The 14,451-nt window shown below is 40.9% G+C and overlaps 1 protein-coding gene across 2 annotated transcripts; it reads right to left on the bottom strand.

The window, feature by feature from the left end:
* Positions 1-34: 34 nt before the first annotated feature.
* Positions 35-12,630, bottom strand: SLC46A3 (solute carrier family 46 member 3). 2 transcript variants are annotated; one of them, XM_064716764.1, is made up of 6 exons: positions 12,117-12,165; positions 11,492-11,545; positions 6,152-7,025; positions 5,660-5,743; positions 4,065-4,221; positions 35-2,616 (listed from the first exon to the last, which is right to left on the bottom strand). In XM_064716764.1, exons 2-6 carry the CDS (start codon positions 11,492-11,494, stop codon positions 2,529-2,531), a joined length of 1,206 nt encoding a protein of 401 aa, XP_064572834.1. In that variant the 5' UTR covers positions 11,495-11,545; positions 12,117-12,165; the 3' UTR covers positions 35-2,528. The 2 variants fall into 2 exon arrangements, with proteins under 2 accessions (XP_064572834.1, XP_064572826.1); XM_064716756.1 differs by lacking the exon at positions 11,492-11,545 and having other exon boundaries at positions 6,152-7,021; positions 12,113-12,630.
* Between the last annotated feature and the right edge of the window lie 1,821 nt (positions 12,631-14,451).

Here is a 14,451-nt window from a genome sequence, read left to right as displayed (position 1 = left end):
AAAAAACAAAATTTAGAAGCAGAACAACTCCAAATGCAACAGAGTTTAAAAAACCCAAACTTTATTGTTATTATGTCAAAATAATTTGTATTTATACACAAATAAAGAAATTATTATAAACTTAATAGATTTTGCTTTAATAATCTGATGCATATTAGTACTTGGCTCCTCAGCTTCCACTGTGCAAGGCTTTTTAAAAACACAGTTCATATCCTCCATGGTTTTGGCCTAAATTTATAGCCAGTTCTAAGTGCTCCATCCACCAGAAACCTCAGCATGTACTTTGTGCAGTTAAATCATAACAAAGCCATTCCTGAGGTGTACATGCTTGTTGGACTGACACAGCACCACTGTGCAAGTGGCTCACTTTGTTGTGAGCTCCCAAGTACCAGGAGAGGTGTGCACTAAAGAAGAGCAAGTGAAGGTACACGTCCCTTCTGCATCTGCTTTTTATTTCCAGGCAGTTTTGTGTGAAATAGTTAATTTCATAAAGCCTTACATAACTGCATAATGAAGAGGCAAGGAAGACAATGTAATGTTTGTGCTAAAATCCTTTACATCAGTGTTTTCTTAATCTCTCTACAAGTACTCATTATGTTTTGGACCCACTGGTTATTGTAGCATTCAGCTCATGTTTCCAATAAGTTGGCAGTAGCTTGGACGCCTCAAAGGCATTAAGCAGTTTTATTTTCTGGCCCTCGTCTAAGCTACTGAGAGAAAGCTAATGATCTTTAATTGCCAACATCAGTCTTGGGAGTTCAGGACAGAAGTGTAAGAGCTAGCTAGAGGTGTTAGCCCATTCCCTCTGGCCTGGATAAATGGCCATGTTTTCACCTGTGATGGGCAGATAGTGGTATCCTGAATGTTGTAAGCTCTCCCTTTAAATTATTTGAACCTTCTTCCAGGCTTCTCTGTGATCATGATACATAACTTAGAAAGAATGCAATCATTCAGTTATAAAGGATCTATAAAAGTATCATCATGATTTGGCATTACTGTTTTTTGGTGGAGTACCACTGGGAAGTTCCACAGGAGTCTCTGTTCATAGGATGGGTATCAGTGGCTGTAAGCAGCTCATTGTTTATACATGCTATGTCTGTCTGCATTTTCATCCTAAGATGTGTGCGTGTGAAGTCATTGTAGTTGCTTTCCTACAGGTTTCATTCTCTAAAGGCAACGGCTTTACATTGTTTTGCTTTTTCTGCCTAATCTGTCTTGGGGGAAAAGGTTCACACACAACTTTGAGAGATCAGAACAGTATTGGCTGTCAAATTCTTAACAAAATCAACAGATGGGAGTGGTCCTTAACATGATGTTATATTCACATTTCTGCTGTGCTGTGCATTCTAGAATTTAATACTCAGGATAATTTCTACTTAAAGATTTTCAGGGAAAAGGTGAGGAGTCAGTGCTGAAACTGATTCCTAGGTTTGGCAGTCTCACCAGTTGGCACTGGGCATCTCACTTGTCCTCTCTGTTAATTTCTCTCTATCCAACCGAGAGGATAGTATCTATTATGGAAGAATGTTTTGAATAGCATTTTTAAAGTGCTTTGAAGATTAGAAGTGCTGTTCAAATGTTCATTAATTATGCTGCATTTCTTGCAAGATGAATAGATTATTGATTTGATTTTGTCACTTCATTTCAGAGTTGTTAAAAAAATAAAGATCTACAGATAAGAAATGCTATCACAGATTTTCACTTAAAGAAACCTTTAAGCTAAGTACCAACTTAACTAGAAAACAAGTATCTCTGGGACAAAACAGAGATGTCTGTATGCATTCCTTAATATATGGAAACTGATAAATATGCAATATGGCCTCTGCAAAATGTAAGTTTAGGCTAAACTTCACACTCTGCAAGATTTCTCTGCAAGAAATTTTCTGACAGTTCTGTGTGAAAATCCATTTCAAGAGCTAAGTCACAGGCAAGGTCCACACATATTATGTTAAACTTACACAAACACTCTGCTAGCTGCAGAACAGTAAGTGTGCTTATGGCAGGTGTAAGTACTGCCTCCAGTTTGCTTTCTGAAAAAACCTACTTTTTAGTTTAGTAATTTTAGACAGTTTGGGGCTTCAGTGTTAAGACAGGCCTTTCAAGATGTATGCAGTGGACCACATCCTCCGCTGGCACAAGCTGCAATGGCTTCAGCAGAAGTGCCAGCATCCTCTGGGTTGCTAAGCTTGTCTTTGCCACCCAACTTAGAGTGATACAAGATGTATCACAATCCACAGCTGACATTCTCAAACTTGAGAAAGAGTAAGTGGAAAAAGTACCATCCTACCTTATTTTTTCCTTCATGCTGAAGCAGCATTAATCTCAATTGTCAGCCTATTTCCATAGTTAATAGCTAGCTTTAGTCAAATGCTAAAAAGAGATTGGGTATTGAGTGGTACCAGTTTAGTGCTTATTGCTGCAGGGCCACTTGGGAGATTGTGTTGTGTTATCTCTGTGGTTTCTGTGTGACATAACTATTTGTGCCACTGCATGTCAGATTAGAAATCCTGGGTATGTGGATCCTTTGTTCAACTATCAGCACTCTCTAAGCTGGATACTTCTTCGGGTACCAGCAAAGCCAAGTCCTCCCCATTCCAGCTTGTGCACAGAAGCCAGCTGTAAGACAAAGATAAGACAGGTATCTTTAGCTGAGATAGTTCAGTATAGCATGCTGATTCAGCACCAACAAACACACAGGCTAGCTCTCTGCAGCCATCTTCTGTGGCACAAATGTATCTTAGTGAACAAAAGCAGTGACACTACTTGCCCTAATTACACAAGTCAGACAATATCATTACTGCTGCCTTTGAGCACAGTACTAAACTACTCTGCCTGTTACAGACTGGAACAACTACCTTTCTGCTCTCCAACTGCAACACTGAATGACACTAAAAAGAAAGGGTCAGATATCTGAAACTGATAACAGAAGAGACACTTTCTTTGCTTCCACTGAACTAAACTAAAGATAATACTTAAGAGAACAAGTACTTACTGTGCCTTTGTTAATGTAACTGAATTTCTCAATTATTTTATTACTTTACTGGAAAGTATTCTTCTCACATGCAAGACCCCTTTGCTTCAATTCCCTCAGGTCTAAGACCCATTACTACTTTACATTACCATTAGTATAGTCTACTCCTACTTCATTATAATTATTTACACAGTCTTTACATCTTCTGTAAAGACTGTAAATAATTATAATGAAACAGGAATAGACTTGAAATTATGTGAAATGTTCTAAATCTACACTGCCTATTTGAATCTTAAAATGCAGCTGATGCAGAGATAAAAGGAAACCGAGGTAAAGTCTTAGGAAAAAATATGCAAGTCTCCAGCCAGAGTGCCACCCTTTTAAGAAAAAACATTTTTTTCCCCCAACTGTAAATCTATCTAATGAAAAGTGATTCCTCTGCCATTTAGATTTTTGTTTCAGCATCCTAAAAAGAAGTAATTTATACTGGAAATAATGTAAGGTGATCTTTGCTTTATGAGTAGTCATGAATGGTATTTCACTGTCCGTGTTACTAGATGGCCACTAGGTATGATTAGACACAACTGCTATAGAGGCCTTTATTTAAAACATGTTTAGAAGTTTATTCTTTTGGGCTTTAAAATCTTTTACAGATTTTAATGGCACTGGGTCACAAGGTACCCATGACCAAAGACCACGACAGACAGCTTTCCATTAAACCCAAGTGGGTGACTGTCATGTTTATAACCCTCATTAGCATCTAGAAGAGCTCAGATTGCAGAATTAAGTTCAGGGAAAGGTTTTCCTGGCAGAAAGACCAGGTAAAGGTCTCAAACCGAGGGAAGTCACATGTGCAGTCAAGGGTATGGTGTATCCCACTGGCAATGCATTCAGTTATCTTCAGTTTGGGGGAAATTCACAGCACAGAGCTGAGGGAAAGTGGCTGGATGAGGGAAAGGTGTGAAGCTAGAGCCAGTACAGCACACTAGCAGATAGGAAAGTTTGAGAACTACCGCACTAAACTACAAAGTTTCAATTCATATCAAAATTCCTGGCAAAAGCAGTCAGAAGAACCCTCCTGATCTGTACTTACCACAGGACAGACAGTGGAATTAGACAAAGGCCTGCTGATAGGAGGAAGCTAAAGCCTGAAAACCATGCAACAGTAGTTGCATAGAGAATATTAAAAATTGAAATTGACATTGTGCCGGTCACAACTTCTAAACAGGCAATACAAGCAAACACAGCACCTGCCAAAAATAAATGGGCAAATTACAAACAAAACAAAACCAAACCAAACCTCTTCAAAGTACTGAAGTTTTCAAACATGGTTCAAAAGATATATGTGTTGACAGTATTTTTGCAAGTATGCAGGTTACAAGCACTAAGCAATCACACTTTGCTGTGAAAACCGTGGCAACTCCTACAAAATGCTAGTTATTTTAAATGAACAAAAACCCAACAAATAACACATTTTGTTGATGGAAACTATTTTTCTTTCCTATTATTCTGTCACCATGCCTACTTTCTTGCATTTGCTTATCACATCAAGTTTAACCTGTTCATCCTCACTAACCATGTTGTGCACATTTCCATCCTTTACCCCTTCCAGTTCTCTTCATTTTACTTTTCCCTTTCTTGTTTCTTCCTTCTCTAACCTTCACTTTTATATGTGGAAAATACTGATTCAACGAGGACTGCTGGTTCAGCTTAAAACCACTGCCTTCTCATTTTTGAAAAGAAACAAACAACTTTTTTTGGACTGAACTACCCTTTGGGGTGGCAGTCTATCCCACAAGTGTCTTGTTGAACACATTTTCTGGAGCTGCATTCATAGTCACAGAACCATAACCAAAATCACACTAGGTAAGCAGAAAAGGATGACAAGAGGCAACCTGATTGCTTCATCAAACTACTCAAATAGCCAAAGCCCTGAAGAATGCCAAGAAACTCAATACCAGAGGTGCATTTTGGCACAGCTAGTAAAAGAGGTCTTTGTTTTAGTGTATGAAGATTAATCTTTTAAAAAGTAAAACACAGCAACTCAGGGAAATGTTTCTAGAAAGTATATGTTTCCCAAAATCTAGAAAATACACACTCCCCAAAAGCAAAATATGGAATATTAGAGCCATATTTTGAGGCCTGACATGCTTTTTTCTGTGTTCCATAAGGAAACGACTTTGAGAAGTATTATATTACGTTTCTAGGAATATGTTTAGAAGCCACAGGCCTGAAGTTGGGATCCTGCTCCATAGCTCAGGATACAAGTCTAATTGTTTTCAAGTGCTATGAAGATTGACCACCTACTGCTTACCTTTTTAAATTAGTAAGTGAGAAATTGACTAAATAACATATCTTTCTCTGCATGCTAAATCTTGTGAATGTAGAAGCCCTTGTGAAACACTTGTATAAATCTTGGGCATTCCCTGCTTCAAGTTTCCCATGGTCTTTAATTTAAGAACAGTATTTTGTTTGAAAGTTGAAACTTGCAGTACTTTTTAACACAGTATTGTTTATATTTAATTCAGAACCAGAAATCGTTAATGTCAAGACACAGGCTTATATTATATAGAACTTGAAAGAAAAGGAATCTTAAAGTACCAATATCTGTCTGTTTAAAGGTAATCTTTGTGCATCTCTGTTCAGAGGCACCATATTATTTTATTGTTTAAAAACAATTCTACTTACCCTGTTCACCAGGGAGAACCACTTTTGACAGCATGGATCGGAGAACAGGAATAGGCATAAAGCAGAACAAAGATGGCACTCTCACTGTAAAGCAGCCATGAGACATTGAACCAATTAAAATCCAGGGATTTACAAATATATTGCAACTGCATTAGTCATATACTTTTGAACACTTAGTTACCCAAATAGTAAAAGGCAGCAGAAAAGTCAGACTACTAGTGCACTGAGACACAATTCTCCAAGAACAGAGAAATTTATAAATCAAGTATATTTCTATGGCACTAAAACCATAAGCAGGTAATTTCATTGTTTCTCCACACAGTTCAACTTTTAATCAAATCCTAGATCAGGCTGATCACCCATCTATATTTTACCTCTCTGTGACCCTTTCAAGGTGGCACATTCAATATCCAATAACTGCATTCACTACAGATAACACAGCAGTATTTTCATATACATTGTTGACCATGGAATAACTGATTCTGAACTCACCTAAAAACATGAGCAGAGTAGTTTTGGCAAAGGCAGCCATGATCATTCCTCCAATGTAAGAACACATCCCAATAAAGACAATATAAATGTCTTTGAGACATTTGGAAAATAAGTAAACTCCTAAAAAGCTGGTCAGTGAGACAGAAGTGGATGCAGCTGCTCCATATCCAATGTATACTTCATTCCAGCAGAGTGGCTCATCCAGTTCATACAGTGTAAAAAGTGAACTCCCACCCAGCACAGTAAACAAATAAGTCATAAATGTAAAAAGTAACACAATTATTAAAATTCTCTTTTTATAAGGGGCAGTTTGAAAAAGCATGTACACTCCAGAAAATGTCTCCCTAAGAAGATCTTTCCAGGATACTGGTGCTTCATGCTGGAATTGAGATACGCCTACGGTATTTTCCAGAAAAAATACAATATAGATTATATTAATGACATGGAGCAGAGATGCTGTCACAAATGTCCATGCAAAGCCTATTCCTCTTAGAAAGTAGCCAGATGACAATCCTGCCAATCCAGATACAACTCCAAAAATCAAATCCACTACAGCTATTCGTGTTGTTTTCTGCTTCTCATCATGACACTCCTCTGCTATGTAAGCAAAGCCTCCTCCAAGGAAAGTTGCTATACTCCCAAACAGTCCAGAAATAAATGCAAATGCAAATAGGACAGAGAGTGACAAGGAAAAATATGATATTGCAGTGAAGCTAATACTAGAAATCAAAGCTCCCATTGATGGTAAAACTAAAGACGTTTTGTGTCCCTGGCGATCCCCATTAGCTACAACGACAAAGGCAACTATAAGGCTGGGAATGGCTCTAGTTAAGTCCAACTGCATAATAAAAACAGAGGCTTTTTCTTGGACTTCCTGCAAAGAGAAAATAAAAATAATTGTAAATACTATAATAAATTGGGGAAAAAAATCTGTCACAATATTGCTTACATAATTATTAGTATGCAATATAATGAATATCACTGTGCATGTTTACAGATTATAAATTATACTATTATAAAACATAATACATGCAATGTAGTTTTATAACATTATATGACATTTTGGTATACTAGGCTATATACTCTATATATAAAACATGTATATTCAGACTTTTGTAATTCGATCTTCAATATTCCTCAAACATTCCCTGTTACATTTTAACCCAAAACTTAAAGCTGAAGACAGAGTCTTACTAGTAATGTTGACAGAGAAGTTTCAATGCAGACAAGAGAACTATCCTTTTGAACTTGTACTTACAAGAACTGTAAGTATCTTTAACTGCAACTATCTCCTTCAATACAGGATATGGCAAAAGAGCTATGGGCTATTTTAATACTACTCAGAAATCAGTAGTAAGCCAGTCACCGATTAAGGAACACACTCAATGCTCCCTCTTCACAGGAGCTCTTTTTTCCTCCCAAATAATTCTGCTGAGGGGGGTACAAAGAAGAATTAATGGACTAGAGCACACTATGCAACTAAACAGATCACAGTTTGCTCTGACATCCCACTGTACAATCTTACTAGTACTATTACAAACAGCAGTAACAACCAAAAAAGTGAAATACAGGTTTAAATACTGTACTGACTCACAGGTAAATGAATTAATGGGTTTTGCAAACACTATAAAGCTCTGGGTTCAGGAATTGTCCAAATCAGTGATGTCTCTACACATACACCACAGCAGGTATTCACATAAGGAACAGCAGCAAGCACTATAAAAATAAACACCCATTATAGGAAAAATTTCAGACTTCTTTTTAACAGAAGTATAAAAATTAAATGTGACTGAAAACCAACCATTTAACAGAGCATGAATGCCTGCAGAAAAAAAGAACTAAAGAATATTTAATTAAAAAGAATTGTTATGAAGCCAGCTGCTAAAGGACCCTCAGCAAGCAAATTCTGATCTTGTTTTTAATGCAGATATGAGAGTACCTGATGAGAGTAGCCACAACAGCTCTTTCAAAGACACCCACCTGATCAGACAGTAGGGGAAAAGGAAGCAACTTTATTCATACAAACCCTTTATACTAGCTAAAATAAAGTTTCAGATGCAGAGAAACTTTGGAGTCTTCTTGGAGTTTTCTGAGGCACAACACTGACTTGGGCAGGCATTGTGCTCTTCAATCAGCAACAGGTACGCTTCTGCAAACCTGCCCACGCCATTCTCAGCCTGTATTCAAGCCATCTATACTCCACATTTCAGGTGTCTCCTATGTAGCTAACATAATCCTGACTGAGTAGCATCCAAAATCATGAAAAAGCCCTAAAACTTACAGGAATGTACCTGGGGAATTTTAAAAGCTGCTGAATGCTGTATAAATTTGTATTTATATTTACAGGCAGAGACCATGAGTTTCTCATTCAATCTCTTCCTTTGCTTACAAGATACCAGGCTTTATTACAAGAATAAATTCAGCTGATCCTGAGGTTCCCAAGGAAAGCCTTCAAGATCCCCAGCCCTCCAAAGTCTTTTTCTCCCTTCCCTTATGGTGTCTGACTGCCTTAGCATTCATGACATCCTGGTAACTTGCCAGCAATGCTGTCACCCTGGAAGAGTCAAAACCATGAAGACTGAACAAACTGAGTTGGAAAACATTTTTCTGATCTTTAACTCCTCTGCTGCCGACAGAAATAACTCTATGTAGTTGCAGACATTGCTTCTTTACTAGGATTGTCTTGTTCAAAGCCATGAGTATCAAACAAATACTACTATGTTAAAAGTAAAATTAAATGTTAATATGTATCATCTCAGCCCACATGAATAACATAATACAGAGATTATTGCCAGACCATAATGAAGTGTAAAACTGAAAGAAAAACCCAAAACTTGGGAAGAAGTTGTGCAATACACAAAACATGGCTTCACATCCACGTGACACATGGTAACACACGTGAGCATGAACGTGCTGAGATAAAAAACTTGATGTCTACTGAAAAAAAGACTACAGTCATAAGTACAGGAAAAATCCATTTAGAGTGTAAGGCATGCAACTGTTCACTCTCTGGTTTTATGAAGCCAAAGTAAAAGAATATAGAAAATGATAGGTCAAACCTTCAGCTTAAAATCACATAACTCCATTAAATAATCAATGGAACTACATATATTTGAAGGGAAAGGTATAGGTTTTTAATCTGCAAATTCACTCTACTCTGAAAAATTACTCACAGTGGACTGAAATAGGTATTTCAATCACCTATTTCAAAATTAAAAGAACAATAATGAAGAAGCAAATAACTTATATAAGGATTAAATTAAGAGAGAAGGGCAGCACCTGAGATTGAACAATATAAAGGACAAATAAAATCACAGGCTGATAAGATAAAATATTAGAGTAGCAAGGGCAAATTAATGGATTGTATAATGAATCAATGGGATGATAAACAATGTTTAATGATTAATAATACAGCTCTTTCTGAGATATTAAAAAAGGATTATCCAAGTTGGTGATCAGAATGCTTCAGTTTATATCCATATTACCGTGAAACTCACTTCATTATGACTATTTTTTTCAAATAGTAAAAAATAATTAATCTAAATTTTGTGAAGACAAACCATTTGGAATTATATTCTACTTTTTATGCAGGCTCCAAGTGATTTTTGTCTTCAATTTCCTTTTACATTTTGCTTTGAAATAGGTGAGATTCGTATAAAGCTTCTTCATTCTCAGAACATAAGGACTTACACTAAATTAACTGTTAGTAGAGATGTTCTTTTAAACATTAATGCCAAACAGGGCCTTACAGCAACAGTTACAACATCCAATAAACCTAATTCAGTTTAGGTTAGGAAGGTCTTGGAAAATCTGGAACACCTACTTCACACTTCCTTGTGAAAGGGTTTGGAATTAAGTTACTGGATTTGCTCTTTGGCCCACGCACAGGACTATAACAGCACAGAGGCCCATTTACACTTAAATTAATGGGTGTTTAGAGCACCTACATTGTTACACTATGGTAACTAGTGTGGTATAAAAATGCAGCAAGGCATCCAGACAAGAGTGTAATTGTTCAAAAGCTCATGCCCTACTGGCAATTACTGAAATGCAGGGAACGGAAATTTGGCAGGAAAGGGAAACGAAGAAGTTCTGTTGGCCATTATTCAACTGCTGTCTTGAAGGACTCATGTTCTCAAATATCAAATTAACTATAATTTGTAAGCAAAAGACCTGTAAAGTGTGAATGTGTCATCAAATCAGAGATGCTATCTAAACTTCAGCTGAAATGAAACACTCTGCTTCAGTGTTTTGAGAAAAAAAAAATTAAGTCATGTCTTGAACCATAGGTGATGGCAATTTGAAAGTCAGGTTGAATTTCAGGGGGTTGCAAAATGCAGAGATGTATTTGAAACGTTGATTTCTTGATGGGCTCTGCAATTAGAATTGTATGCTTAGAGAAAATTGCCAGACACAGCATCAAATGGGGAGCTAATACTAAATAAAACACTTTTTGGGAGCAACATGCAAGCATTACTCCAACAATAACTGGTGATTACCTCCATGGGTCAGCCCCGAAGCCATGTTGGACCACAATTCTATTGACCTTTTCACATTTTTTCTATAAGACCAGCTTCTGTCACATGACAAAGAACATATGCCACACTAGAAGTCCTGAATTATTTCTTTGATCACCTTCACTGGAAGCATGTTCCATTAGCAATCTCCTTTTATATATGACAAATGAGGCAGCTAAGCTCAGGCATTCAGTCTTTTCAGTCTTGCACATATGCAGCACATCAGAGATTCAGATATGGGATGTGAGCAAAACTTTTCAAGTACCACCTTTTCAGCAGTGTAAAGAAATGCCAATTGACTCTTTCTGTGACCCCAACTTCTGTGTAATTTACACAGTGAATCATTTACTTTTCTGGCCCTGAAGTGGTTTCATCTTTCACTTTATCCAACCCAACTGCCAGTTGTTGTTGACAAGCATGGTGCTATTGCACCTCTTCTGAAAATATGTTCTCTCTGCTGTTCTCATGTTAGACACAGAAATCATGCGGCCACTGAGTGTGCCAGAGCAGTGTATTGCTTCAGGAAAAAAACCCCAACATTATAAAAACAGCAACCCCAAAACAAGAGATGACCTTTCTGTTGAATCAGTGCCCCACTCAAATCCAAACCATAACCTGTAACTGCAGAACTGCAAGACACAACACGTGGGGTGAGAGGGGGAAGGGAAATGGAGAATGACCATCTCTTCTGCTAGCAGATCTCAGCCAGCTCTGCTTAAGTGTAGCATTAAAATTGCACTGGAAGTGCAATGGAAGAGGTGCCAGTCAACAACTAGCTATCCAGCACACTGAACTATGGAAAAGTGCTAAAAATGTAACTGACCATGGGATCCTGTCATCCTGACGTCCTTGTATTCCAGCAAGGCACACTAGTGCTCTGAAAAACCATCAACCATATTTAATCATGTAAAGATCAGTTAAATTTTTTCCACGTTTTAAAACCACAAAGATTTTAATTTCCTCTGTTCCTCATTCTTGTAATTCCTCTGAAACACATGCATTTTAAACTAGATACTGTTCCTCAAAATTGCAGCGCATTTGCTAAGCTTCACTCGGTTACAAAGAACAGTAGGAGCCACAGAGACAACGGGCGGCTCACAAACACAACACGCACAGTGGTGCGGGAGGAGGAGCCTCCACCTCCACTTGTACCCGCGGTCATGTCAGCCCAATGCTAATCTGGTCCCCATTCTCTCAGGCGATCTTAAACTCCCGCTAAAATACGAATTTATCTCAGTATCTTCCTGGAGACAAATCTTTGTCTTTAAAGCACTGTCTCTACCTACAGCATAACATTAGAGCGAGGAGACAGTGAAGTGGGAGCAGGTTACAAAACTACGGCTTTCCGCAGAATTACAGGTCAAGGTTATGAAACAGGAGGTTATACTGAGGCAGCACCTCCTGGCAGCAAGTTTATTTACAATTATTATTCTTCCCCCGCCACTTGCCTTCTGTTTGATATAAGCCGGGCTGCTCTTATTCTGCTCGCAGTGACTGGCATTGCTGTCGCTGATAAAAGTGGAGTTGTACTCCTGCTCCCACAGCCGCCGGTAGATGAACTGCTGCACCAGCGGGGTCGTCAGGGAAAACGCAAACACGTAGCAGAAAATGACGGGCTCCACGCACAGAACCTTCCTCATTTCTGGGTCTGGGCTTCAAACCCTGCGCCAGGAAACAAATCGCGAGTGCTCAGGAGGTGGAAGCGAAAGCCCCGGGCGGCAGCGAGCTCGGTGACAGCCCCACGCACGGGGGCCGCGCTCCGCCAACCCCGTCCCGTCCCGTCCCGCCGGGCTGTTCCCTGCGCACCGGGCCCGTCCCGCAGCGCCGGGACATCGGGACACCGGGGGCGGGACGGGGGCGGCCGTGTCCCTCAGCGGAGGAGCGTCCCCCGCCGCGCCGTCACCGCCCCCCGGCCGCCCAGAGGACGAGGCCCGGAGCCGCCGTCCCGCCGCTGTCCCTGACGGGGCCCGGGCCCGGGGGCGGGGCGCTGCGGCGGGCGGGGCCTGACCGGGCCCGGGGGCGGGGCGAGGAGCTGCGGCGGGCGGGGCCGGGCCCCGGGCCGAGCGGGGTCCCTGTGCCCGCCCGCGGCTGCCGCCGCCGCCCTGCTTGTCCCCACGCCGGGGACGCTGCTGGCGGAGCTCAGCGCACGTCAGCACCGTGGCCATGTCAGCAGCGCGCCCCGGGCCCGCGGCGCGTTCAGGCTGATTACACAACGAGGATCTGCGCTGTCAGCGGCATCGCCGGCCTCGTTTAGCACCGCCAGCCCGGCCCGGAGCTCAGCCTGCGCAGGTGGCCGTGCCTGGCCGAAGGGGAGCCCACGGCGTGCTGCTCTCCCGTGCTGCCGAGCGCTCCGCTCTCAGCTGACAGAGCTTAGGGGTTTTATTACAGCCGCTCCCCTTCCGTGGGCTCTCGGCTTGTCAGCGTGTGTAAAAGCAACATTTGTTAGCCACCAGCGGGTCTCTCATTAATAGAGTCATAAAGCTGTGTAGGTTGGATAAGATCTCTAATATCATGAAGTCTAACCATTAACCCAGCAGTGTCAGGAAGAGATAGATCTCGCTCTCTGGGTCTGGCATAGCTGGTGCAGGGTATCAGGGGAAAGGCTGTGAACAGCCTCTGTCGCTGTGAGCACCTGCTGGGGCACCTGCTGCATTTCGGCATGAAAGGCTGTGCTGGGGCAGACCCGCAGTTGTGCGGTTCAGATACGGCCTCTGCCCGCCCTGCTGTGCGCGGCATCCACAGCACGGCGAGCACAGCTCTGCACTGTCCTCCCAGGACAGCCCCGAGTAATGGCTCTGCCCTTGTCACAGGTGTGGCGTACCAAGGAGAGGTGACACAGCCAGGGCATCCTGAAGGACCACCTTTCAGCCTTAAATACTGGTTCTCCATCACAAGTACTGCAAAAAAGTCCCTTTTGCTAAAAGCACATCAGAACTTCAAAGTTTCCCTGATGTATTTGCTCTATTAAAATAAGAAGAGCAGTTTAGAAACTTCATGAAAATTGAGTTCCTTGATAAAGTTATTTGAAGACAGATTGTCCATAACATGGGTCATATGATCTTGAGCAATGCTTTAACTTGTTCACTGCCATGTGACATGTCATTCAGTCCCAAATTTAGGGACAACACTGGTTTGTCAAGTGTCTCAGCACAGAATCAACCCAGCGTAGCAGCTCAGTGATCATTTACTTGAGCTTCTTTGGTCTAGCATATAGGCTTGCTCACAGAGGCACACAGGCAGACTGATTCAAAAAAAGTGCTACTCTGGCATGAGATCAGCTTGTAGAGAATGGTGTCCTGCTCCTCAACCTGGCCAAGTCCAAAGTCTGACTCATCCTGTGACAGCATTTTGTTTGTCACAAGGTAAAGCCAAAACAAACATGCGAGGCTGTTAGGTGAGAGGGGCTGTTCAGGTCACTTGTCCAGCTGTTAACATTTATTCGAGCAGGGTGAAGAAGGGATTTAAAGCCTGTTGGAACTTCCTGTTGTTCCACAGAGGGATATTATCCAGAGGCCATTAAGTTTCTTGCCAGATCTAGCTGTGCTGAAGAGCCTGTCACTTACAAAGGAACACAAGTGTCTGGGTGCAGTCCAGGTTGCTGACCAAACTTGTTTTAATGCACAGCTCCTTCAGAACAGCCTTCCCAGAGCCAAAGAGTGGAGCTGGGGATCTGTGTTCTGGAGAGGTTCTCTGCTTCTCTCCTTCCTAGTAACTGTGTTTAAGTTAGGGCTTGTGTTTACAGAGCCAAGTGGCTCCAGCAAAGCTGTGATCTCACCAGTGCTG

This window comes from Zonotrichia leucophrys, chromosome 1 (assembly GCF_028769735.1).
Source record: "Zonotrichia leucophrys gambelii isolate GWCS_2022_RI chromosome 1, RI_Zleu_2.0, whole genome shotgun sequence".
NCBI lineage: Eukaryota > Metazoa > Chordata > Aves > Passeriformes > Passerellidae > Zonotrichia > Zonotrichia leucophrys.
The sequence above is the reverse complement of the archived record's forward strand: the minus strand, read 5'-3'. Positions and strand labels throughout refer to the sequence as shown.